The 27,848-nt window shown below is 43.7% G+C and overlaps 4 protein-coding genes across 4 annotated transcripts; 1 reads left to right on the top strand and 3 right to left on the bottom strand.

Annotated features, from left to right (window-relative positions):
• Positions 1–2,961: 2,961 nt before the first annotated feature.
• Positions 2,962–3,865, bottom strand: GL218_05284 (uncharacterized protein; the record flags this gene model as incomplete). The annotated part of the gene is made up of 4 exons (XM_033581935.1): positions 2,962–3,151; positions 3,227–3,296; positions 3,361–3,588; positions 3,670–3,865. 4 exons carry the CDS (start codon positions 3,863–3,865, stop codon positions 2,962–2,964), a joined length of 684 nt encoding a protein of 227 aa, XP_033434386.1.
• A 1,071-nt stretch (positions 3,866–4,936) lies between these two features.
• Positions 4,937–12,102, bottom strand: GL218_05283 (putative transporter C11D3.18C; the record flags this gene model as incomplete). The annotated part of the gene is made up of 6 exons (XM_033581934.1): positions 4,937–5,220; positions 5,302–5,337; positions 5,404–5,539; positions 5,596–5,827; positions 11,411–11,501; positions 11,565–12,102. 6 exons carry the CDS (start codon positions 12,100–12,102, stop codon positions 4,937–4,939), a joined length of 1,317 nt encoding a protein of 438 aa, XP_033434391.1.
• A 2,699-nt stretch (positions 12,103–14,801) lies between these two features.
• On the top strand, positions 14,802–18,226 carry GL218_05282 (uncharacterized protein; the record flags this gene model as incomplete). The annotated part of the gene is made up of 4 exons (XM_033581933.1): positions 14,802–14,854; positions 14,918–15,660; positions 17,650–17,996; positions 18,056–18,226. 4 exons carry the CDS (start codon positions 14,802–14,804, stop codon positions 18,224–18,226), a joined length of 1,314 nt encoding a protein of 437 aa, XP_033434392.1.
• Positions 18,227–19,401: 1,175 nt separating this feature from the next.
• On the bottom strand, positions 19,402–27,092 carry GL218_05281 (Cytokinesis protein sepH; the record flags this gene model as incomplete). Its single annotated transcript, XM_033581932.1, has 16 exons — positions 19,402–19,659; positions 19,742–20,580; positions 20,656–20,961; positions 22,858–23,078; positions 23,133–23,589; positions 23,639–23,849; positions 23,903–24,181; positions 24,236–24,379; positions 24,442–24,927; positions 24,985–25,487; positions 25,555–25,924; positions 25,988–26,426; positions 26,480–26,544; positions 26,608–26,637; positions 26,700–26,834; positions 26,907–27,092. 16 exons carry the CDS (start codon positions 27,090–27,092, stop codon positions 19,402–19,404), a joined length of 4,929 nt encoding a protein of 1,642 aa, XP_033434389.1.
• Between the last annotated feature and the right edge of the window lie 756 nt (positions 27,093–27,848).

The raw sequence follows: 27,848 nt of genomic DNA, 5'->3' as shown, positions 1-27,848 counted from the left end.
AACATAGTAGCAAGTGACATACTCCTATCGACTCTTTACAGGACACGAGTTGGATATAATACCGTTAGAATGGTGAGCATCAAGACCATCAAGGTACACTGCACACTTTATACATTGAGCAGTAAAAGCAGTCTATTACCGTTAAAAGTATCATGATAGTCGAAACCAGATCTCTTAAATGCCCAAAGGCACACGAGCCGTGACGAGCCATATACTAAATCAGCTCAAACGTGCTCACTCCTATTTAAATCCCTGTCCCTGTCATTCTGCCGGTTCCGCATGGCACGGACGCCCGAGGCGGCAGCTGAAGAATAAACTTACCTGTCACTATCTCATTATGCCTAAAATTCATATGGCCCTTGACTTTATACTAGGTACTTGAGATATAATTAAGTTGGCGAAGCTTTTTTTTAATGGACAGCTACCCCCAATTCCACAATTCACTGTCGGGATATATTGGAGATCCAGATGCCTGGGATTCTTGTCCCGTCCTGTATGCGACGCAACAGGCGACACGTTAAGATTTCCGGCTAACGCTTGGTAATGTCGGAACTAGAACTTTCGCATTGGCTCGCGGTATATACTAATTGTAAAGGCTAGATACTATGTTATTAATGAATATAGATATATTGTCGACGGCCGTGGTCAGGCGATCCCCATATAAACAGCAATTATCGTAGCGACAATATTCACGGACTTAAGCATAGATATGAGTGGCACTTTGATGGTAGAAGGCAATGCCTGCAAGATATCGGTATACTCACCCTGTTCTAGTAGTAAAGAATCTAAGACCTAATAAGAACAGATGCTTTGGAATTGGTACACTATTCATTCCTGTCTCCTTGCTCGCTCATGGCACAACACCACTCCCGGCATGTTCGCCGGGTCTTGAATCGGCGTTATTCTGCTTACCGTGGCCTTGGAGCTCCTACGCCGCACTGCGAAGGAGTACGATAGATATCTCGTTCGAAAGCACGCTTCGACTGCTACGGCTGCGTCTATAACCCCTTCTAAAGATAACAATAATGAGACTATGATGGCAAGCTTGACATCTACTCACCAAAACGCACTACAAGCAAACGGGTCCAGGCCAACGGCTTGGGAGCAGGCGATTAGAGCGTTGCTACACATGGTCCAATTTGCGGTTGCGTATTTCGTTATGTTGTACGTTCTTGTTCTACGTTGCACTTTAACGGACCTAAAACTAGTGAATCTAGTGAATCTAATGACACTTCATGCTCACCTAGCTAACTTATATGATAAACTCGCAATGTACTTTAACGGCTACATCATCATATCCATCTTTGTCGGTGCTTACATTGGCGCATTCATCTTCCACTGTGAACCTTTGGGCGAAGGGTATGCTATTTGATGTTTCTCTCCGAATAATATTGCTAATTGCTTCTTTTCGAAGATGCGGTGTAACGAGTTCGAGTGAGGAGCCGAACGTGTGCTGTGGATAGTGTTACCATTTGGGTCTTTTGTGGCACGCTGCTGTATCACTATATCGTTTTTGTGATACGGAGATCGGTTGGGTACGGCAATGGAAGGGTAATCAAGGGGTTGGATAGACTGGGAATGTATGTCCCCAAGTATAAAAGAAATTATAGAATAATACAATTAGCCTTTATAATAAAGGTTCAACTACAAAGGTTCCCTATATATAACAAATATTCTCAACCCATTCATTAATAAACTACCTCCACCTGGTTACATGTCAGGCTCTTTGTGTTCATTAGCTTGAATAAATGTTTGAGTTGCGGTTTAAGAAATTTGCTTCAAGTAAATCTTCGGGTACATGTGTGTGGATTAAGGAGAGAGCATGTATGTAATAGTAAAGGTGAAGTTTTATGATAGTTAAAAAAGTATGTTTGTTAGACTTTAACATGATACTACATTAATACATGGTGCTCTTCATAGGTATAGTCATTGGCCTCCATAAACTAAGATGTCAAGTTGCTTTTACACTTTTCATATACACGGATTAGCCACGATGGCCCAAGAAAATGAATTTACGAAAGCATGGGATTTGTGGATTAAATTCATCTACCTATGTACTTGCCAGTACATAGTTGATATCTCGAATTGATCTAATGATCGAAAAACATCGCATAATACATATTTAAAAAAAAATCCCTAATAAGAGGGCTGTGACTCTTTCGAGTCTAGTCGAGATCTAACTGACTCGACATATTGGCCAAACGGAGTCTATCCAATAGATGTGTATAGCCTTAGATGGCAGTGCTTATTTTCCACTGCTCTTGTTCTTTCCTGATTGGTTAAGCAGCTCAAGTGCAGATTGCGCTGTTCGTTTAGTAGCGTCAGACGACTTTGAGAATGACCCTAAATTGTCTCCAACTACGGTCGATGGGTAGGTTGTAGGCTTCGGGGGCTTCGGATAACCCCCTACTACCTTTGATTTATCAGAATTGTTTGCCATTGCGGATATTTTGGGGCAAATATCAAATTATGGCAAGGCAATGATGGATATGGTGATGGTGATGGTGGTGGTGGTGGAAGTGTTTGGTTGATAAAAAACTACTGTCTACAGCTTACTCTACGACGCCGGTTTAAATAATCTAGCACTCCTATAGAGGCTCCGGAATAGTCACGATATCTTCAAGCGATGCCCTAGTCATGGCTATGAGTTCAATACAGAAGATGCGAGTCGGTGTTTATACGAAATACTTCACAGGTACAATGAATTGTTCAAAGAACTACTTGTTTCTAATGGGAAATTTCTATGCTGAAAATCGCATATTTTCATTGTATTACTTTGCTTGAACAAGCTATTTGTTTCTGACTTGGTCATTGTCAATTTACGTTATTATAGCGAATGTCCATATCGCAGGCTACAACATAAACCCTAGACATACCCCTACGGAACCATCTAATATATAGTAATGAGTGATTAAATGATATAGGTAATCAAACCGCATCACAGTTACACCTTTAAAGCCACTATGGATTCCAGGCCATGACCTCCACGGGTGGGAACTTCTCGTACCCCTTTCCGCTCACGAAGGTATAATTCCAAGGTCCTTGCTTGCTATCTTTTGCTAGCTTGAGGAACTCTTTGGCGTGGCCAATACCACTTAAGTCATTGGTTACGTATGAACCATCCGCGTGTCTCTCGTCGAGATAGTAGAATCTATACAATATCTTGTAAGTTATTGGTCGAGAGGTATCTAATCGTATTCTATTTTATTCTTGTGGATTCACTTACTTGTAGGGTTTTCCATCATACTCGGCCAGCGCTAGGTTATGGATCAGATGTGCGGTAGCACCTTTTTGAACTATAATAGAGTTAATAGCGGCTTTCATGTGAGTATTCTAAATAAATAGATTCATAGGGCTTACCGGCAAAAGTCATGAAGCCCGGGAGAGCAATAGTGTTTAAACCATTACCCACAAACAGAAAAGAGCCCCCGTCAGGGCCTAAACCAGAAGGGCCAAGTTTTTCGAAGCCCCTGACCGCTTCTCGTGCCGCATAATAAGGTGAAGTGGTATTTATATTTTGGCCCCTTCGAAACTCTTCTAGTTCCATATCAAATGGATTTTCCGGACGGCTGGTGTGACCAGCGGCAGCTAAGAATATGTCAACATAGGGGGCGAGCTACTGTAGGGAAAGGGGCGACGGACAAATATAAATAACAACACTGGGCGAACCGAGATCAGCGGTTACCTTCTCAAACAGAGTCGGCACTGTCTCTGGCTTCGAAGCATCAAATGCATAGTACGGATACTTGGAATCGAGCTTTTGAGTCCTAGATGCCACAGCAACTTTGTACCCCGCGGCTGAAAAGGTTTCGGCTGTGGCCTTACCGGTGTTGAGACCGGCCCCGATAATTAGAACAGTTGGCATGGTGAATGTGGGAAAATGTATAGTAATTATGGAGTTGTATGAATATGAGGTTGTGGTGAAGTGAGATTCGTGAAAAGAATTCATCGCGAAAGTTATATACCTTACTTACCGGCCAAATTAGTCGACTCGTACGTCCGTGGCCGGCGGATCGATACGTATGGATATGTCATTAACTAGCGCCATGGCGACTTTGGCCGATCAAAGTGACATTTTATGTTACAAATCTCATCACCCGGCGATATTGTATTTATCACCATAAAGCCCGATAATTTCAGAGGCGTTTTAGAATATGAAACTGGCAAGATTTAGTTTATGTATCATACCTAATCTAGCTAGGGATTTTTAGAATGGAAGTCTTAACAAACAACTTGGAAAGGGGCAAATAAACGCTGCTATGTAAGTGAGTTAAACCAAGTTGGAAATGTGGAGTTTGGTACTGCATTTAATCAAACTTGCCACAAGACAAACCTCTAGTTATACATCTTTAAATTCAATGTTAATATTTTAAATATTATTTGGGTATAAAATTTGGATTTATTTTGGCTTGGTATGTTACAAGAATCGGATAACTCTCAACATCTACTAAGTCCGATGATTTGTTACATAGTGGAAAGGATGGAAAGGGGGCTTGGAGGTCAGTTAACAGGAGGAGTTTGATTGGCCCCAAAAAGCCGATAGTCTTCCCTTATAATTTAGGTATGCATGGCGAGAGACGCCTCGAATCCCCCTCAGCGGGAGGGGTAGCGATCCTGGAATTAATGTTGAATTTCACGCGTCATCGAAAGGAATGTAGTGATGTCGTGGCTGACGGCGATTCTTGCTAAAACTGCATAAGGCGTTGTTATGCGTGTCAGAACTTTCCAATCAGCAATATCCCAAGCCACTATATTCCGCTTCACCTTTATGACGCCTCGAATCCTTTGAACAGCCGACGAATGGCTTAAACATTTAGTTCAAAACTAAGTTGAGTTATATCCAACTAGGTATTGATCGATATATACCTAAGTTTGTTGAAAACGCTTTCATGTATGTGCCCTAATCCAATAACAATTAACTCCGTAAATACATGATTCAAGTTGCCACTTTCTTAGCAATTATGATACCTTCTCTAGTTTCTTCTTCGTAGAACACGATATCTTTGACTTCCATGCCTACTTCAGCTAGTAGTTGCTTCCAATGTGTCTCAGTTCTCGCTTCGGCGTTGAGCATTGCGAGCATTGTCAAGTCCAGTTGTGTCTCATATCTGTGAGCACCACGATCTGGTAACACAATTTCGTCAATGAGTAGTAGAGAGTCTTTATCCATAGCATCTCGAGCGTAGCCAAGGATCGACCGGGAGTATCTGTCCGGCCAGTCTTAACGTGAGGGGACCAGATTTGTTAGCCAACGGTATATTATACAAGGGAGGGCTATTTCATAAGGGGCTGGGGACTTACTTCGTAGGACGCTTCTGAAATAATACGATGCCGCACCTATATCGGGATAATTAGCTAAGCTATCCTATCTCCTAGGAGAAATTTCTGTGAATGATAACCTACCCTTAACGGGCTGGCCTTCGAGGAAGTTAACACCCAGCTTTTCAATGCCAGGTTCGAGTTCCGCATTAGCTACCACCTCTTCTAGATCCTCTAGGATGATTGTTCCTTTGAGGTTTGGTACTCGCTTCTTGAAAGCCTAGTACTCGTATTAGTTTAATTCTAGTTTCCCGATAGGGATTAAACTCACTTTACACTGATGGCCAATACCGCCACCGATATCAACGAAAGATACCCCTTTCTCTTCGCCACCTCCCCCCGAGCGGTCACTTTCTTGAACGCATCGGTGATTTCGTTTATAATCTCTGGGCGATCGAGCCATGTCCTCACGCCCGTCCGGTGGGAGCCCATAAAGACATTGAAATGCTTAGCATTTTCCGGGCGGGTTTTCAACCAGTCGAAGAAGGTAGCTTCTTCAGGGCTCACCCTATTCCCGAGTGCGAAAGCTGTCTCACTTTTTGCGTCGGGCGGGTTGTATGCATGAAGCCGGAGAAAAGCGGGAAGATTTACCATGGAAACAAAGCAGTTATCAACCCTAATTAAGAAAGAGGTCAAGATTAGCTGCTTATTGTGGCGTTTGGGTTGCACAAATAAGATCTCGAATAGCTTACATAGATGCGACCCCTGCGCTCTGTCCGTTTCCTGATAGGTTGTTTCCAAAGTGGCTTGCAGTCCAAAGTCCAGTATTCACTTCACGGATCATGCTTACAGAAGCTAGATATCTCAAGATGCGAGCTAATAATTTCCTATCGGGATTTTTACCCGACTTCTCTGCAAGCTCCTCTGTTGTCAAGGGCTTGGGTGATTCCTTCAGGGTATTAAAAATCTTAAGGTCTACAGCGATCCGAGCTGTAGGGGTTTCAAGCGCCTTTAGTCAAATTTATTAGTCGCTAGTAGAAAAAGGGGGTAGTTTTACAGTTCACAAGGAATAAGTGAGCTCACATTGTACAGAATCCGTTGGCAAGCTTCCTCAGGTGTTTCTAATTCGGGGACGAGTTTCTGAATCACTAGGAGGAGTCTTTTCCGAAGATGATCCTCCGATAGGACATCTGAGGTTATACTAGAGGGGTTAGAGGCCAACTTCTCAAGGAATACCACAGTTGACTCTAATGAAGCCGTCATATTGAATGTAGATAGTCCTTCAGACTCAAGTTGTTATTGGTGAAGATTTCGTAATCCGTGGTAAGTTAAAGGAGAAACAAGGCTATCTCCACTTCTTGATACTTTCCTGAATAGTTCCTCAAAAATTGTGAACGACATTTGAGATCTAAGGAGGTTCTTATAAGACAAGGAAAGATATATAAATCATGAATCTGGTTACTACACCCTCCAATTACTCGGCGCCGCTGACGAGTATACGTGCCGACCGGAAGCTCGCGCATATCGTACCGATACTTTAATAGAAGCTGTCGGCACCGAGACTATTCCAAAATGTACTTGGCCCTAGTCAACGCTGGGGTAATCAGTAAGCGTTCCATGGTTGGATATTTCTTGGATAAGTTCCTAGCGGGTTAGTGGGGTTAGTAGGATCGGTAGAGTGATAGTGACGAGGCGCGACTATCTAAGCTTAGGTAGGTAGACAGAACATATAGGTATGCATAGCGTGTATAGCGGAGCCTCATTACTCGCTGTAGCCGCTTATGTTGCTATGCATCTCACGGTATTCAAAGCACATGTGACAACCCTAGCGAATATGGTTACGTATGGTTAGATCATCGTTACATTCTCACTGCATGGAGCTGTGACAAATTAGCTTACTCAGATGGTAGCTAAACAATGCCAACTGCGTCGATATTGCAGCTAAGGATACACCAGATTCAGTTGGCGAGTTCGCTTGGGTTACGATCATGCAGATCATCAATTAAATTATACTATGTAAGATGTACCCAGGTGATAGATAGGTACCTTAGGTTAGGTACCTAAGTTAAGTACTAGATAGTTTAGATACCAAATTCATTCTGAGATAAATCATATATAAATCTGAAATCTCATAAATAATGATATATCTTAATACTGATATATAATACAAGTCTATCTATTGCTTTTGTTCTCAGTAGTTTTTACTTAATTATCTTACCTTGATTTCAATCTGTATCTCTTAACAAGGTAGATGGTCTTCAATACAAGCTGATTGTGTATATAGGTTCATGTGTGAAATACTTCGAGATTATTACTTATACCACTATACCACGATAGCTAAAATATACATTTCCCAAATTGATGTAGGCTGTTCTTTTTATAATCGACTTAGCCATTTTGGTATGCACCTACCCTCATGCACTATGACTTTCTCGTACTTGAGACGCTCCCCCCTATACCTTATATGAGGAGGCTTTCGCCCCTTTTTCATTTCTAGTGAGCTTTTTTTTTCTTCGATGTAGATGTCATTAATCAAAGACGAATAGATGCATCGACCCAATGATAAGGATCTGAAACTGCATCTGTATGTTATCAGCTATGTTAAAAAAATTTCCTTCCATATTCAGGTAGCCAGCCACCTTAGGGAACTTTCAATTTTAGTTTTGTAGTTTTGAATGACAGTATGTAAATGTAAAGACTGCAGTAACCTTATGTACTTGATTGCCAATTGCGGAATGTAGATTTTTTCTGAAAACCCGGACTTCTCGTTTGGTAAATACTGTGTGCATGATCAACTCGCATCTGCAGTTTGCGGTTCGCTTTCTTCCAAACGAATCAGGTCAACTATAGTTGGTAAGCTGTTTCGGTGAAATCCCGGTATGAGAGTTCGGTCCCGAAAAGTTGCATTATCAGAGATTTTGCAGAAGGATGACAACAGATAGGACTATAAGCTAACGCTGATATTGGACGACCATATTAAATGTGCTTGAATCCTTTTCAAGATCGAAGCGAGAATGCAACGCATATGCGCCAAGAGCATCTCTAACCTGGTGGTACGTTAAATTTAACGAATAGTTGTCTGTCGTGGGGTTATGCATTAGGTGCCTCATTAGGTACCTAACCCAGGTACCATCATTAATTCCTGATTCTTTATCTACTGCGCCGTTGAAGAAATCAGACTAGACTAGAAAAATATATCCGAACCAATAAAAAAGGTTATTCCAACACCTGAAAATTATTGGAAAAGGTACAGATTCTAGTGCTGTTTGAAGATACTTCAAAATATATAATAAACTTACCCGTTCAGAAGTACCTTGGATCAATCCTTAATTACTGGTTGTTTTCGTATAGTTAACGGAATCATGAACAATGCGGTCAACCTGCAAGACGGGACGGAATCACTTCCGCGGGTAAACTATGCCCCAGACATAGGTACTGGTATCTTCTGACTTATTAAGTTCTAAGTGATATGATTAAAATCTAAAGCACCTTAATATCATTGATACATATCAATGAATTACTTATATATAGCAAAAGCCTATTACCCGCTCCTATTTGATCATGATATATTGCACCACGTATATAAGAGGCCGTTGCCAATGTTACATAGAAAAAAGAAACCCTCGCTGATACAATCATTTTAACTTGGCATCACTAATCATCAAAGAGTATCCATGGGAGTTTATATCTCACTACATGTCTAACTGGTTCTGAATTACTGAAAGAATATATGATCGTCTTATTCAACGACTTATTCAACAATTCGTGGTGGTATTAGATTATACAGTATGAATTGTTGCGCCGGAGCATATTACTGCTTACATCACTCGCCGTGACGATCGATAATCTTTGTAAGCAGTTGTAGAGGCATGATACGTTGAGTCCTTCTCAAGCAGTCAGTACGGGACCGAGGGATAATGGGTTAAGAATGGTGATATATAATATCAAAGAGCTATAAAATGCTTTCCACCGAACTTTGCATTGAGCTTGTGGATCCCAAGCCGAGTATCCTATTCTACTTACCGCCTCGAGAAAGGTTGCTACGCTTACCCGGGTCTAAATCTCATTGCCCCATTTTATTCAGACATCCATCATTTATAAAACCAAAAGTGTCAGGATTCTAAATATTTCATCCAGAACAAAGGATACGTTTAGTATGTATAGACATATAACTTCGTGGGCAGTTTAGAGTTCCTTGCGGAATAAGGAAGCTGTTTCCATACTGTTCAGTTCCACCTCGTGAAAAAGCTCATATGTCATCTGACCTCTCACGTTCGCTATCAGCTCATCCAGTTCCTACTCGTATGAATAGGAGGTTGTATTAGCTACATTTGACTCATACAAACAGTACTGCTATTGTCAATAATGACATGATAATAAATAGGTAGATAAACAAATTTAGAGATATGTAGTATAACGATTGATGAAACTAAGAAAACCGCAATTTTTACTACATGCTATACAAGAAAGTTGGGCCTTAAATTGCTACATTTTATACGGATAACAGCTGTATAAACAGCATAGTTAATTGAATGTCTTCATGAGTGAAAGGAAATGTCCAAATTGTATTAATGCTTCTGTTGAGTCACCGACTATATCTAATGGCGGTCTTTTGATTATAACTTCATATTTGGAGTCACCTTTGGAAAACAAGTGTATTTCTGTAACATCTTCTCGAGCTTGTAGTGAAGAGGAATAGTAGTAAGACACATATTAAGCTATGGTCTCATGTACAATTTGAATAATTACTATACGATCTTATGGTATATTCGCTTTGTTTATGTGAACGACGTATATATACGGTCAGTCATATGAGGTGCTGGAGATCTAAATGAACAACAGTGTTTATTAAGGAACCAATATCTGAATCTACGTATGGTTAAAAAATCACCGTATATTTTAACTCAGCTAATTATTTATATGATATAATAAGTTAAGTTTTTATAGGCTAGCTCCATGATAAGGTGGAAGTAGACTCAACCTTGTTATGTTTAATTGCGATTGATTAAAACCATTGTTATATCTGCTGGTAAGTAAGAAGGCAGTTGTCGAACTACTTGGCGAATACTGTTTACTATGCGTATTCCACTAAAGACTTATAGTAGGTATTTATAGTAGGAGAGTAATCCGGGGGCTGTTTGGATCGCAATTTTGTTTCATAATATAAAGTTAATTTCTATTATAGTATATCTATCGCAGTTTATATCTCTATTTCATAAATAATACTCTGCCTATAATGCCAACCTACAAGATCAATGCTGATACTTGTATTCCGGCACCCTATCTGAGAAGTCGACTGATTCCGAAACTGTGCCCTCACGGATCTGCCCCTTGAGTGACTCACGATTATAATAGATATGCCTAAGGACCCACCACAAACAGAATGAAATACAGATCGCACCAAGACTCCATGCGTGACCTAGAGTAAATGCAGGCGCCATAGTCTGTGGATATATCTGACCCGAGATGATTCCGCCTATATTTCCTAAAGCCAAAGCAAGTCCAACTGAGGCAGCTCGCTTACCATCAGGTGCAGTATTGGTAGAGAGCCAAGCTACATTTGCACCGCCCATAGTCCACGCGCAAGTTGCGATAAGGAAGCATGCGAAATACTTTACTCCGACAGAAAGGTGGTTGCCGCCAAGAAGCATAGAATATCCTACCGCTCCAAGCGGTGCGCAGATGATACACGCTAGGAACCGTCGTGAGAAACGATCGGATAAGTACCCGCACACACCATAAACGACGGAGCCCCAAGCGAAGACAGGGATGCTGAGGTACTGAGATTGTTCGACACTGAAGTTGAAGCCGAATCGTAGGATAATTGGTAGGAAGACACTGAAACCGTATAAGATGGTGAGGCACATGACCTGGATGGTGGCATGTACCCAGGTCTTCACATCTTTTATAGCCATCATAAACTCGGTACGAGTGTAGTGCCCTTGTCCTCCGTTATATGCTTCGGTGATTTCTGCTCGCTTTCTCATGACAGCTCGGTCGTCCTCGTTAAGAAAGTAGGCTGTGGTATAAGATGATGGAATGACGAAGTAGCAAATGGCGGCAACGGCGACAGTTACTGAACCTTCAATTTATATAACCTAGCAACTCGTCTTTAGTATAAGCTCACGCAATTCATTGAATCATGGCGTACCATCTCCATCCCGGATATCCAGCTGCTCCATTCATGAATAGAATGCCGTAGGCGATCAAACCACTGAACGCACTTGAAATAGCCGAAGCGACTGAAAATGCATATTAGCTCACACCTCGAACTAAAGGTTATATTTACTCTGGTCAGAACATACTGAAAAGATAGCTGATCCTCAACCCAATCTCGTCTCTCTTGTACCAATTTGCCAACATAAGGGTCAAGCTAGGCATCAAGAATCCTTCAAACATCCCCATCAACAAGCGACATGTAATGAGATCCCCAAAATTCCTAGCAAACCCATTTCCCAAGCAACACAGTCCCCAGCATGCCGCAGCCGCAGGAATTACGCGATTGAAGCCCACGCGTTTCACGATCAGCGCGGCTGGGAACTCCGACAAAATGTATAGTGGGTAAAAAAGCGATACGGCGGTGTTAAGCTGCGTGCCGACGAGATTCAAGTCGGTAGTCATGCCCTGCGTCGCTGCAAATCCAATGTTACCTCTATCCAAGAAAGATATAAGTTGCAGTATGACGAGGATCGGGCAGACGTAAAGGTCGAGCTTCGCGACGACACGGGCTTCGCGCTTCTTGAACTCGGCATCCTCAGCAAGCGTCGCGGTTTCGACCTGTTGAGCCTGCGAATCAAGTTCCGGCTTCGCGGGAAGATCCTCGGACTCGCGATGGACACTCATGGTGTTCAATTTTGATGCATGGACTTCACGGAGAACTATCTACGGAGCTAAGCTTCGACAGAAAGGGAATACTTCGCTATATACCATGCGTAAAAGGATTCAAGCTACCCCGACGTCCCATCTAGACTGGTCGGCAGTAAATTTTATTCCACAGTCTGTCGGCATTTCCCCAATCCAACATTTGCGGCGCGCCAAGGTTGTATGTACCACTCAGTGCCTACACCCCTGGAATTCGCTGAGGGCGACAATTTAACCTTCTGGAAAACCCAAGTGTATATAATAAGACGTATTGATGTACTCTAGTCTTGTCAAAGTCCTTCCAAGTCAAAATGATACTATCCTATTACCTAGGTAGTTTGCATAAATAGGCCATATTATTTATCCGAGGGGTAGCAATACGGCGTCGTCCTTTATTCATGAAGCATCAAACCTGCTTTCTCACGATCCCGACCCCGCAAGCAAGCCAAGGCGCTCCCCCAACGTTAAATTATCCAAGCGATGCCAATAGGGACTAGTTCCCGAGTTCCCCATGCTTGGCAATATAACGAGCTAGGGAGCTGAACTTGTTGAGTCCCCATGGGGATGCTAATCATGTCTACGCTAACTATTATTCGTCCTAGGACACGTTCTAGAGAGGTCGAAATATTTACTATATCTAACGCTAGCAATATCTATGCTATTTCTGTAGCCATACTGAGGTATACGCGGAGAATTTTTAGCCTTCTCGTCGTATTGTGGTTGACAGTGCCCTTTCTGCAGGGACCACATGTCATATAATTCTCCTATAAGGCCAACAATCATCACGATAGCTCACAAATGCAACATCCAGGTGTAGATGTTTTTCATTCAGATATCAAATGATTTACATTAAAGAGGATACCTCTTCTAGTGGTGTCTCTGTAAACGCTATCAACTCTCGCAATACTTTATCAGCTAAAGCCTAATCCAACAGTGTAGGCCGATCACCCCAAGCTACCATCCTAGATTCATGTAGCTAATATCAAAAACACTATGATTCCATTCGTATGCTTCTGGTGAATTTGAACAGCTCTTTCCCGTCTAGTAGTATATCGTGATACGTTTGTACTAGGTTGTTGAGTACATCAATCCATTTTTTACCGTCCTTGATTGGTTGTAGGTCATTGAATGCAGATGCTGCTTCAAAGAGTACATTTTCAATACGAGATAACTCAAGTACAAGATTCAGCATAGAATCTCGAGCGCGTTTGTACTTAGCCTCTTCAAAAGCCATTCCGCATCCGTTCTTTTGCGGAGGTGGATGAGAAACATGCGAAGTTCGTAGGTTTCGCGAACCAGGATATGAAGTCTGATTCATGTACGTTGAATTCTCATAAGTTGCATTTTTTAGATTTCCATCATGGACCTTCTGTTGGGGCATCTTTAGGAAGGGGTGGCATGGCTGTGTAAATTTGGTATACTCCGATGTTACACTTGGATCAATCGAATCCCGCTTGCGATCAAATGCATTGTGTTTGGGGTCGATTGAACTTGACCTAGGAGGATTAGATATTTCAGTAACGCGAGTAGAAATAGAAAAAATATAATCAACTAACTCTATATCAGATTTAAAATTCGTGGAGATTTCCATTTTATCGGCGGTTCTCTTCAATTTTCTCATAACTTTTTCCTTGATTAAGCGGTAAACACTCTGTCCAAACTTATTTCTTATATTATCATACCCGTCAAGATCAAGCTCGTAAAGTAATGGCTCTATATCGGCGTCCTTGTAATTGGGTCCGACAGCCTTCAAGAAGTCTGCAAAAATTGCATTCTGGTAACTATCCCATGAGAGAACCGTACACCAGAAACTAATTCTTTGGCTTTAGTGGTTCCCCACACGATGGAACCAGATGTACGAGTTGAAGTAGTATCTGTTTTCCCGGAATGGGAGACATCGGCGAATCTCACGGACATGATTACCGATTTCTTTTATGGTATTCCAATGGAAGTATATGAGTTTGACAAATATGATGACGATGAATATTATGAATTTCCTAGTGTTAAAAAATTAAAAGGCAAACCATTTTATACTAATAATATAGAAATCATATATAGTTAAAACTACGTGAGACTGAGCTCGAAAAGCAAGATAATTCATTTATACTAGGTTGTCTTTAGAATTAGTTCTGGAACTCGTACGGGTGAAGTGTTTAAGACGGAGATAAGTCATTAAATGAGTAGGTAGTTACCATATATACTTAAGTCTAAGATATACCAAAACTAATATTAGCAAAGGTAAGAAATTTTAGAGAAGACTAAAGTAGTTGCCTCTCGAACGAAATCCAAGAATGTGATACAAGACAACCACCGGATAGAACTTGCATGCAAATAACCAGTCTAAGTGTCTATGGAAATATACTAGCTTGATAAATGCATATAGATGCTTTGAGGAGGACTGAGTAAAGATAGCCAATCAAAGAAGTCAGAATGAGAGTTGATTAACTAATAAAATCTTACAGGGTACAGGGGACTGTGCGGTAAGAGAACGAATAAGAATAATAAAGTCTTGAATAAATTCTCCACATCAATTTTATTCCCCCCATGTTTCAGCCTTCTTTCAGCTTTCTTAGATGTTCAAGTTACAACTACAATGACAATCCAAGGCTACCATTGGCTGCTATCCAAAGATCTAAACCCTACCTGAGATACTTGAGATACCTAAGATATCAAACCCCCATATGGCACCCCGCGCAATTAAGTCCAAAGTAAAATCGGGTTGCCAAACCTGCAAGTGAGTTAGTTTCGGTTATAGCCGCGTATTCCTTAGCCGCTTTGTTAACTCTAACTACCAAAGAGCCCGAAAGGTCAAATGCGACGAAGGCAAGCCCGTATGTTTCCGATGTTATTCCACGGGTCGCGTCTGCGAAGGTTACGGAATATGGGGCGGAGGTGGTAACGATTACGGCTGCCGTCCCATCAGCTCTAATCGCAAAAGCCTAACATCTTTCTACACACCAACGCTAGTAAACACGGTGAACAAAGAGGAGACCCGATATCTCGAGTGGTTTACATACCGAAGTGTCTTGAAGCTTCCTGGGGTTTTTAGTTTTCAATTTTGGGACAGGCTCGTATTCCAAGCCGCCTCAAGCGAGCCAGCCGTTTTACATGCTATTCTCGCCTTGAGCTCAGCCCATAGGAAAGAAGGACTTCTTTTGGATACCTCACCAGATGTCGCTCCGGATAAGCAGGAACATTTTACATTGGAACACTACACCAAAGCAATAGCCCACCTCCAGCCGCATTTCACTTCTAGAAGTAATCAGTCAGTCCGTGTTGCACTTATCACATGTCTAATGTTTGTCACAATGGAATATCTCCGGGGTCATTTCAAGACTGGCTACGATCATCTCCAAAACGGGTTGAAACTTCTGAACGAGTTCCAAGCCCGCTCAAGTGCAATAGATAGTTACAGTCTATTCCAGGAACCGTGTTGCGATTCGGTGGATGCCTGGATCATCCAAGCCTTCATTAGGCTTGATGTGCAGGCAAAGTTTCAGTGTCAAGGGTCACAATTCTTGAATATTACCAAAGAGGATTGTTCTTCAGATATGCCGGTCACCCCGCTAATATTCCAATCTGCCAATCAAGCAAGACAACATCTTGACCGAATACTCAGTCAGATATTCTATCTAAGCCATGAATGCCGTCGCCAGGTGCAACCTTTGGATAAATTAGACCCTCGGAGTCTCCCTTCTAGGCAGCGACGCCTCAAAACCAAACTTGATTCGTGGTACAACGCATTTAAGGCATCTAGGGCAAGCCTCGTAACCAGTAAAATCACACACAGCACCATAGCCTATATAATATTACGAATATATTATATGATCGCCGAGATCATGGTCGATACTTGTCTCCGTCCAGAAGACCAGATGAGATACGATACGCATACGAAATCATTCAAGACCGTTATGGATCAGCTGGACTACATACGGAGTCTTTCGCTTTCCCCACAGCTCGCCCCAGTATTTCATTTCTCGGATGCGTCTAGCTCTATAACAGATCTAGGCGCTATCCCCGCCCTTTATTATGTAGCTCTCAAATGCCGGGTACACAGTATTAGACACGAAGCCCTAGTTTTCTTACTTACAGTAACTCATAAAGAAGGGATCTGGTGTTCGCACCTAGCAGCACGAATGATTGAAGAACTGATAAATATTGAAGAGGGTGACTTCTACGCTCATTCTAATACGGACAAAGCAGTACTTCCCGAGTCGCATCGACTACACGATATTGAAGTACAATTACCTGACGGCTATGAAGAGACAGCCATGTTTCAGTGTAAACGGAAATTCGACGATTCTAACTGGGAGATGATTACTAGGGAACTCGTATGCGATATTAAGACTCGATGTTGGGTAAGTAAACCGGAGAGAACATGAAACTCGATCGCTGGCCAATGAAAATATTTATTCTTCATTCATCCGGAATAGATACGGGCTTGGTGGACTTGTGATAATTATGTTCTATCAGTACAACCCAAAGGTCTAAGCCAGCTTATATATTCGTGCTTCATTTATGCGCCTCTCGACTGTACGAAAACCTATCCTAATCCGCATTATTATCATACATTTCCGCATAACAACTCTCCGCCCACTTTATAGTCTTACTTGAAGAGATATACCCCTCATTCCTTGAATAATCAAGCTTCTGAATATAAACAGCTTTCATAATGACTACGATTAATTCAACTTCAGTCGCCCTAGGTTAACCCACTACGACATCGTCATACTTACCTATTTCTACACATTCCTAATTGGTAAACCACAATGTTACAAGCCATGGCACGGTCCAGTTCCAGACCCCCCAACTTGACAGTTGTCCGGATTTGGTTAATTATGGAACCTCTTCCGTTCCATCGCGGGCGGTACGCAACCTTTGCCCGCGACGCACTCGGTAGGTAACCTATGTGAGGAAGCTTCTAAATTACCCCTGCCGCACATCACTCTAATTTGGTAGCCAATTAGGGGCAATCGCCCGACAAGCCATCACTTATTCTAACATTATCTTAAATACAAGCCAGTTATTATAAGTTCATTATGGATCTGTTTGTAAGCGCACAGATATATGCGCCATGCGCTGAGAGGGGTAATAACGCAAGATTAAGTTGACTGGATCTCACCGCCCCCGAGGGCACGGGAGGCTATCAGCGGTACAAAATCAAGGAAGATGTTACCATGTTCGTGGGTTTTGACACATGTGAAATGGCGCGAGTCTTAAGCGAATGACCGACATACTGCCCTGCCATCAAGTGATATATACGGTAGGTCCACCTGATTAGCAATTGCTTATGCAGTTATAATGTTAGAGTATTAATATCAGCTTTGGAAGTGAATGTATGGCTTGTGGCAACATAATGGGGCGGCTTTGCTCTTTCGAGTAAGCCTTTGATAGCTATCATGATCTAGAACGAACCTCATCCAAGTATATATGAGTGCATAGGTAACTTGATTATTCATTGACGAGCCTCCTCTCCTCACATTCTAGCACAATATCTATACCATCGACCAGTAACCATGAAGTTCGCAGTTTATACAGCCTTCAGCGCCCTAGTCGCTACTAGTGCAGCTGCTCCGCAAGACATCTCTGGCTCGGGGCAGATTTACGTCCTTAACAGTACCAGCTTTCAGAATGCCTCTCCCGCCGATAGCATCGGGTGTCTAAACGCGAAGGGCGGCTTTTCCGAGTCGGACTGTGCCACCTTCACCAGGCTCAACACTTATCCCAACACGCTTTCCACCAGCGCCGGTAACTGCACGTTCAGAGACTCTACGCAACCGGCCAACACGGACAGTGCGTATGGCTCTAGGTCGTACTCCTACTTCTGTCGGGAAGACTACGTAGCCTCAGTTGCGGATTCTCTATATACCATCAATGTTCGTCATGCTCCTACTATACTATACTATACGTTTATATTACATACTGACTTTACTAGGGATTCAACTACGCATTCCTGTGCCACGGGGATACCAACTGCTACTACGATGTTAAGACTATCCCTAGAGACACGACCATCGCACCCGTCTGGGAGTATGTATGGGGATCTCAGCAGACGGAGGTTCCCAAGGGACATACCCAAGTGATGTGGTACTGGAAGAAGATTTAGTCCGGAGTCATTACTACGTCGGGCAGTACTAATTGGATACGGGGGCCCACATCATGCAGCTATGCCGGATATCTAATGCGGAGTCGGGTTAGGAACTGATTTTCTTTCTTGAGGTGGTGTTGAGTTGGTAAAAGCGTGTGTTTAATGGCCTGATCTTCTTTTGTGGTAGCGAATTGCCTTTGCGAGCTTCTTAGCCGTATTCTATCTTGACGCGAGACAACATTCACTTTATAAGTTGACACTCTATAATAGAAATAATAATCCCGATGAAATATTTGGAACATATCGACTTTGGAGATATAAAAAACAAAGTGAAAAAGGCTATTAAACATGACGCTGTTTCAATATTCTACAATCTTCGATAATGTCTTAATAATCTAGTTCGAAATAGCTACCTACCTACCTACCTATGTTCTACCTACGTAATCCGAGGTTGATGAAGAAGGGGCCAAAAGAGGGGATTATAAAATAATAATAAAAACAGTAATATAGCAACCAGGTTTAAAGAAAAAAACGTTTAAGAAAGGACTAGTTATTTTCACTTACCTAAGTGAAATGTTGCTTTCTTAGAATAAACAGGTTAGATGCCTACGTATACACTTCTCTAGTAAAGGCTTGTTAGTTAAGACTACTGGGTCGATTCGTAACCCCTGTCTTAGATATCCGCCCCTTCGGTATTCTACGACGGGATTAGCTCTCTCACTTATGTATATCGGAATTATCAATCATAACAACCCCTCATCGTTGCCTCGAACTATCACAGACATAGAGTGTAGTCTATTACTAACATACTCGTGGCTTCGGTGCTTATCCCATTAATCCCTACTTAACAGGAAGTTAATAAATGCCTCACTCTTAGTTCAACTCATCCATCTCACCCGCATCAGCTTTCCCACCCTTGGAATCCTAAAAATCGGATACTCATCCCCCGCCTGCACCGGCACAAGGTTAAACCGCACATACGAATCGACATTCTCCAGCTCGAGCGCGACAAACGCCAGCGCGGCATTCTTCTGCCTGGTACTAACCCGGAAGCTTCCCGGCGGGAGCACAAGCTCCTCTTTCTGCGACGACTCCGTCGTCACTGTGACTTGCACCCGCGCCCTCGTAGTACCCCCTCGCGACTGATGCTGATGTAATCGTGAGTGCTTCGGCTGGGCCGCGGTACCCATCTTTCAGGGTCTCGACGACGACTCCGGAGTCGCGAAGGGGGATGCTAGTTCGGACCATGTGCGTGGGATGAGGTATGCTTCGGGGCGGGCGCGTGTTTGGTTGGCGGTGGTGGGTGTTGTGCTGAGAAAGGTGACAGGGACTTGAGTAAGCTGCCCGTCGGTGCGGTTGATGAAGGTAATGTTGCGGTTGGTCGGGTTGGGGTAGTCTGTTAGTACAATAGGATCATTGCTGTTGATGAACTTGTCTATGGCACCCTCGACCTGTTGCCATTAGTTAGTATCGAGCCTACCTCAAATTACCCCGGAACATACAACTGTAACGATCAAAATAAAAGAGACTCACCGTCTGATACACCTCCTCAAAGTTCTCCACCGCAATATCCAATATCCCCCCAACCATACTCAGCGCCGTAGCAACCCTCCTCTGAAAATGCTGATCCGCAAGCCTAATCCCCCTCACTTCACATAGAATCGTCACACTCTGTGCCAGCGCATAATTATTCCTTCCGCTCTTCGCATCGCTCCCCGCCTCATCTAGCACGATATCTGCTCCCGTAGACGCTCCTGTAAAATACGGTTCCCATCGGAACCCCTTCTGCACCAGACGCTTTCCGATACCTGCGGAGAAGAGCACCTCCGAGATATTCCGAATGTCGGGGTGCGTGTTGAGATTCTTGCCCGCGGCGATCAGCGCGTCCATACCGTGCTTGTATATCCCGCCGCTGCCGGAGGGTCGGGTCCCTGTGAACTCGTGCATGTCGACTGTGATGTGCGGCGCAAAGGAACTAAGGAGACGCTTATGCCCCCTAGATATCTCCCGGAAAAGTTTCGTATGCTCGCGATTGGGATCTAAGTTGCTTGCCAGAGCACGCTGGAAGTATGCGACTCCATCAGGATTATACCGGGGCAGTAGCGTGATATCCAGACGCTCGAGTAGACGTTCCCTCCAGCTGTGATCTGCGTCCAGCTTGCCTAGTAGTGCGAGGACTGCTTGGTCTCCCGCCGGCTCGTTCCCATGTACACCACCCTGAATCCAGACGCGGAGTTTTGGTTCTTTGACACCTTGCGAGGACGGACTTGAGAGAACCACGTAGGGGAACGCGCGCCCTTCCTCGGAGGTGAAATCCGCAACCTTATATTTCACCCAGTCATTACGCTCTGCTATTGAGCGTAGAAATAAGTCTATCTTTTATTAGTATAATAGTTACATGTGAAATATTTAGACACCTATAAAGGCCTCTGTCCTTAGGTACATACCAAGTGTCGCATCATCAGTCGGGCCATCCGTACCATTAGCAAACCCCGGTAAGACGCTCCCTAGGTCCGCAAACGCCGGCGAGAACAGCGTCTCATTAGTGTTGGGGAAATTTGCTGCCACAAGCTCCTCATCTTTCTCGACCGGGGCGTGGTTCTCGCCATAGTTGACTGCGGTAGCAAAAGGACTGCATAAAAGCAAGAGTGTTTGGAACAGTGTCCAACGCTTGAGCGCCAAGGAACTCATCTTAAAAGGGCGTTTACAGTACTTAGGAAAGTAGCGCTTTGAATGACACCGCGTGAAATCGCCTGGCTAACATAACGTACGAGCGTCTCATTTATACCAATAGGTAATTAAGAGTAATTAGCAAGTTCATACCTTAAAAATTCTCATATCAGCTATATCATTTCAAAAAGCAAATGATACTTCATACACAAGTGCATGACCACTCATAGGGTAGCGCCCATCTCACCAATTTACGCCTGCAATGGCGTCAGGTACCAAGCAGATATAGTTACAATTTAGCATAGCGCAAGTGAAAATAAATCCGATAAGGTAGTATTAATTGACTTATCATGGCGATGCCAAGAAGACGTAGTAATTCTCCTGGCTCAGTGAGGCAGGTCAAGTGTTCTTTCTCATGTGGGGGATGAGAGGGGGAAGCCTCTAAAGTGTAACCACAATTAGTGAGGAAAGATTTACGATTCGCAAGAAATATCATCTAGAGAATCATATTGCTTAGAACTTATTAGAGTATTCTCTAGTCACTATTTTCAGCACTCATTATAGAGATAGCCCTAAATGGAAATATAGCAAAGCTAATAGAGGTTGACTTGCTAATATTAGATACTAAAAAGAGACCCTATCCTCACTTGCTACCAAAACCCCTCCTATGCATTCATCATTATCATAAGCAAGTATCAACCTGTCCTTCATCAATCATGCTTCGTTTCCCTGAACCTCATTCATATTATAACTGCCATCATCATACATTATCGTCAATTTGTCATATCACATCCGCAAGATGAATGTCATTCATTCACACAACACCACGCAATTACGTAACACACCTGGGAGGCAGCAAGGTCCATCGTGAACCTTGCTACTGCATTGACTTTTTGTTATGTAAACCACACTCCTTCCCGCGCCGATATCTCTATGCAGATAGACACTCCCCTAAGACGGTAGAAGAAACAGAAGAAGAAAAAACCGTAGAAGCAGAACCCCTTAAAATGCTCCCCGAGATGCAAAGGCTTCTTTCTTTCCTTCTATAAAAGCAGAAGAAACAAATGCGATATTTTCATCATTTCCATAAACCTCGTATACGGCTCTTCGTTGGACTCCGACGGGCTGGTATTCACCCATATAAATCATTTATGTACTTTAGTATCTAAGTCATCAATTGATGAGGCGATACTATGCGCTCTATTTCTGCTTCCCCTCACTCGGCGCCCGGCTTCTCTTTGGCCTCCCTGACCCAGATACAGATGAAGAAGTGAGGAGACGCTTCCATTGCGCATGCCATTAGATTCCGGAGGCGAAGTCCTCCTTGCAGATCTAGAAAGCTCATCTGTAGTGCTTCCAACATTTTCTTTATTTGATATTATTCCTTCACTCCGGGAACCTATTCCAAGAGCGCTAAGACTAGGCCGTGGCGCGTATAGGCCAGAGTTTCTTGGTAATCTGCTCTTGCCACCGGATGAACCACCACCAGCTTGGATATCGCTCAGTCTACGAGGAGAACTGATAGGAATACCCGAGATGCCGTCTTTGCTCCTAGGACGGTATGCAACAGGATCTCGTTCTTGAGCTAGTGATACGCCTGAGCGCTTAGGACTCGATGCTACTTCAATAAATGCATTGGATTGGGACTGGCGAGACGCATGTGTTGGTGTAAGGGGTGTTGAGGAAGCGGAATGTAGGGATGGGGGCGTATATATACGTCTCCCAGACCGTACACGATTTGATCCGGTTGATGTCGTTGAAGCAGATAAGGGGGGGACGAGTTGATCCGAATTGGGATCTATGTGGGAAACTACAAGATCGGATGCTAGGTTTCGCACAAGCACGGCAGAGTCCTTCTCGGCCAGGATTTTGATTGAGTCGAGTAAGTGTCGGAGTTGCTTATCTTTCAGATTCGTAAAGTAATCGGTTTCTCGTGCTTCTAGTATATTCCGAACGAGACGAAGAAGATTTAGGCGTACGACGGCCTTCTTCTGCGAGTTTCTGTTCAATTCCGGCGTACATCTCCGATTTAGCTAAGGACGCGGCTAAAGATGGTGATAACCGGAGGAGCTTCAATAGGGGTTCCAAAAGGTTGGGATCAAAAGCATTCGTCTTCTGGGTATTGAAGCAGGATAGGATTGCCTCCGGAAATTGGCAATTCAAGAGATGGCCCTCAACTTTTGCCGTCTCCTCTTGCAACCTTTGAATTCGTTAGCACTCCTACAACATTCGCTAAGATCTGACAATTGCCTACCAAACATAAATAGCGTCTAATGCCGTGACCTGCCAGTACTGATCTGATATGAGCGAGACATAGAAGTCGAGGCCTTTATTTTGCCATAAGAATCGCCGCCCCTTGCTTCCCGAATGGGCCATGTCGCATAGGATCGGTAACGCAAATTCTTTTGGAGGCCGATCTGTTTTCATAATTTTTAATAATAAGGGGATTATGCCATTTACAGCAGCGTATTCTTGACGGTCCTTGCTTAAGCGACAGAGATTGAACATCGTATTGAGCACTTGATTAGAGATCTCGCGGAAATGGGGATGTCCTCTTTTCATACTACCACTAAGCAGCTCAATGAGAAAGTCAATGGCGTCCGCAGAATGAAGAGCATCAAGGGTTGTTGAGAGCATAGATAAGTTCTTAATGAACTTAAGCATCGTAATTTGATGTGCAGGTGTCATGCGTCGAAGGTCCTTCAGGACACCTAGTTGCCTGTCAGCTTAGACTACCAGTACTAACTCGGAGGCGCTTACTCTTCAAGACTTGCCGGTCAGCCACCATCTCTTTGACGAAGTTTTCGGCTTGGGAGAACAAGTAGAATATGTTGACGATACGTCCTTCAATTAGCTCTGTCAATTCGTTCTCGACGTCTTCGTCAAGAACGCGGTGAAGTACAAGGGCTAGCGGATCGAGGATTTTGCTTCTCGAGAATATTCGGCAAAAGTCGTTCTTCGGAGTAGGACCCTAGAAAGAGTGTTAATAGAAACGTATATGTAGCAAGGTCGACGGTTACCAACTTGAAGCTCGAAGACATTCCAAACACCGTTCACACCAATAAGCACCAAGTCTCTTGCGCTATCATAATCCTCATCTAAGAATTCGACAAGGACGTTGAGACCACCAGCGCTAACAAACATCTGCAGTGTAAGGGTGGATGTTTGATACATCTGTCTTACAAAAGCCGCAGCTTCTAGCCGAATTTCGTTCGAGTATTGCCGAGCTGCAAACTTAGTGATGATCGGGATCCCGCCAACAAAACATAGGTTCTCCTGCAGTTCTACGTCATCCAGAATAATCTAGCAAATAGTTAGTTAAATGAAACGTTGCACGTAAATCCTGGGTGTACACACCGTATTGACAACTTGCAATAGTTGTAGGATCAATTGCTGTCTGCTCTTCATGGTACCTAGGTCAAGAATCTCAAGAATTGGTAGTAATCCATGGGCACTGATAATTAGGGTTTTAACTTCAGTATTTTCCCAAAGTAATCCCAGCTAGAGTTAAGTGTTAGTATTGTAGCTATAAATCAAAGGAATGGGTAGTGCTAGGTACTAACCAGATCCTCTGAAAGTTCGAGTAACTTGTCCTCGCCCTCAGTCGTTTTGAGAGAGCGGACAAGTTCTTCAATCTTCTCTGCAAGTCTAGCGTGGCGGTCACGCGCAATATTGGCTTCCAAGTCCATCTCATCCCAGTCTGGATCCATAGACGCGAATGGATCGTCCTCGTCCTCGTCATCACCTAACCAAGAGTTGTTAGAAAGTCGGGACAACACCATAAGATTCCCGTCCTCGGAACCTCGGTCACTTTCCTCCTTCTCCGTCAAGTTTTCAGCAAGGCCAAATATATCAGAGAAGTCCTCATCTTCTTCGTCCTCCGCAAACTTTTGGATTTCAATAGATGATTTAGATCTTTGAAACGGTCGGTCGGGAAGAGCCGAAGGTCGTGCTGAAGCTGGTCTCCTTATGCTACTCGCCACGGGCGACTGCATAGACCGCGGCAAACTGGTGAGATCTGAGGGGTGAAATAATTGGGGAGCATCAGGCTGCAAGCTTGGTGAGCGATGGGGTAGAATGCAGTGGATATGGTTAAATATACGTACCTTCTTAGATAGACCCAATCGTTGGTTAAAGACACTTTCGTTGTCGTCAAAGATATCCGAATAGTCCTCTGTCGTCTGTTCTCTATATAATAAATCGGGTCGGGAGGGTAGTTCGAATTTGTTACCGAGCTGACTTTTGGATTGAGACTTTTGCCTCTGATGACCACTTCCTGTTCGCTTGCGAGGGGATGATTTCGATGGCTGCGGTTTTTGTTCTGCTAACTTCTCAAACTTTTCTGGGAACTTCCAATTGGGACGAATTGTCCTCTCCTGCGGATCTTCTTCTTGAACTGATTGTAGCTTATGTATCGTTGTTAGAAGATCCCCATCAAAATCATTCTCCCAGGTAGTCGAAAAATCGCGCGAATTATCAATAGACGCGAAAGCTTTCAGACGGTCAGCCGAAAGCATACCGCCGAAGTGGTCCTGAGGTTTAACATGAGGGAGTTTTAGGGCACTGGGCGAAATTGCAGTTGCAAAATCGTCATCCCAGTTATCATCATCTGAAGAAAGTGTAAGCTGCCATGTGGTAGGTCTAATAGATTTACTGAACTATGCACAAATACGTACCTGCAAGTTCAGGAGAACGGAAGTCCTCGGCAGTGGGTCTTGGCTTTAATACAAAGGGTGCCTTTGCTGGAGTAGGCACATTGGATCTAGGTTGTTCTTGGGATGAAAATCGTGAAGTTTGAAGACCGTGGTGGAAAGGGAATGCCGAATCGGACCCTGCTGAAACTCTAAGATTGGTTTCGGAAGAGGTGAGGGCTTTATTCCACTGCTTGACTTCTTCGACGGCTTGGCTGAAATTTCCTGGGGCTTTGGCTACAGGCGCATCACTCCGTCGACAACCTACAATCCAATTGTGCTTCAGTAATTTCCTTGCGGAAACACGTAAATTGGGATCTTTCTGGAAGCATTGGATCAGAAAATCACGCGCAGCCTAATCCACAGTCAGTCTCAACTCTTAGGAACACAAGCCCAACACTGTGGCAGGACTACAGACCGAAGATACGCCCTCAGGGAGTGGCGGATGGTCATCGTTAACAATGGCAAACAGAGCAGGCATAGCTTGTAGATGGTGATACGGAGGTTTACCAGACAATAGCTCAATAACGGTGCAACCCAAACTCCAGATATCAGAGGCCGGCGTGGCACCGGATAGCTCAATTATCTCAGGGGCCATCCAGTATGGCGTTCCCACTACTTGAGCCTCTTTATCGGGGCCGGCGACTGTGCTGGTAGACACTCCGAAATCTGCGAGCTTTACCTTACCATCCTTCGTTGTCAGGATGTTAGCTCCCTTGATATCCCTATGTATCACACCTTGATCGTGTAGATATTGAAGACCTTGGAGAACCTGGGTCATATAAACCCCAACCAGATTCTCCGGGAATTTCCCATACGCCTTGCATATTGAATGCAAAGACCCATTCTCGCAATATCTGATATTGGTCAGCATCCGAAACGCCGTACTAGATCTAAGGGGGTAACCTACTCTAATATAATATTGAGACAGTCCACGGATTTGACAAACCCAATATACTTGACAATATTGTCATGCTAGCAATTGTTAGAGTACAGAGCAGAGGCATGATCTCACCATTCGATAATAGGGTTACTTACGTTTAAGTTTTTCAAAAGGTCGATTTCAGCCTACATCACATCAGTTCAGCTTAGCCCCCTATTAAGTGAATATTGCTATGATGCCGGCATACCTCAATCATTCGGAGCTCGCTCTTTGGCAAATTGACCAATTTGATTTGCTTAACAGCAACAGCTTCACCAGTACCCCAATGGATTGCCTTGTATACGGAACCGAATGCTCCCTTGCCTAGACATTCTCCTAGCCGCTATAGCAAACCCAGTCAGCCTAATATAAAGTATGTACAACCATACTCTTCAGGTATAGATAATGCACGTACGTAGTCTCTCAACCCCGGATCTTGTAAAGCTGCCTCGCGTCTGCTGGCCTCCTTTCTCGGGGTATTGGGGGTCCTATCATGCCTGCTTGCTATTACGGCGGCCTTCCCGTTTGCAGGACTGTAACGTCGGTCGCTCGAGGAGGAACCATTGGAGGGGTGAGGGGCGTGTCCGGAGCTAGGCGCCATGACCAAGCGGTCTACACGTTATTCCCCTCTAGTTGACGTAAAAAAGAACTGTCCGTCAAGATATATAGAGAGAGAAATGTGTTAAGAGGTGGCACACGTCGTCAGCGGTGCAGACCCAAGTTACTTTTCACATTCCAGCTGTTCTCCCACCAACGTTAGGACGATATATACTCTCGGAGCACGGACCAGTCGATGGTTGGGCAAGTATCGGACTCGGTAGTAGTCGAACTAATATTTACTCAAAAGGGAGAAGGCGGTCGGGTCAAGTCAGGTCAGGTTGGACTAGACCAGGTCGAGGTCGGGGGTTAACTAGGGCTGAGAAGCTTTGTTGCTATGAAATTCCCCAAAATTTGGATTCCCAATGTGGGGGAGAAAGAGAAGCGCATGTGTTGTATTTGTGGTATTTGTGCGGGAAAGAATTTAGGCGCCCAAGATAGCTCAGGTTACTTTCCTTCGCTGTTCCTGGAATGTTTCAAGAGGATTCAGCTTAATTGGCTAAGCACTTTATAGCATAGTTCGGTACTGGTCTAGTACTGATTTAGTATTGGTTTGGTGCTAATAAATTGAATTATTGTGCCTTCCGGGATAAGGTGCATTCAGGCACAGCTAGAAGAGCCACTTTACTGGTTCGGCAGGGAATTAGAATAAGCGGCTACTGCAAGTTGCCATGAGACAAAAAAAAACCATACCTAGGTACCTACCTACCCAGTACATATATAATGGAATAGGTGACGTCGACTCGGCCACTAACCACGT

Source organism: Daldinia childiae, assembly GCF_008694065.1.
Source record: "Daldinia childiae strain JS-1345 chromosome Unknown Scaffold5, whole genome shotgun sequence".
In the NCBI taxonomy this organism is placed as follows: domain Eukaryota; kingdom Fungi; phylum Ascomycota; class Sordariomycetes; order Xylariales; family Hypoxylaceae; genus Daldinia; species Daldinia childiae.
The sequence above is the reverse complement of the archived record's forward strand: the minus strand, read 5'-3'. Positions and strand labels throughout refer to the sequence as shown.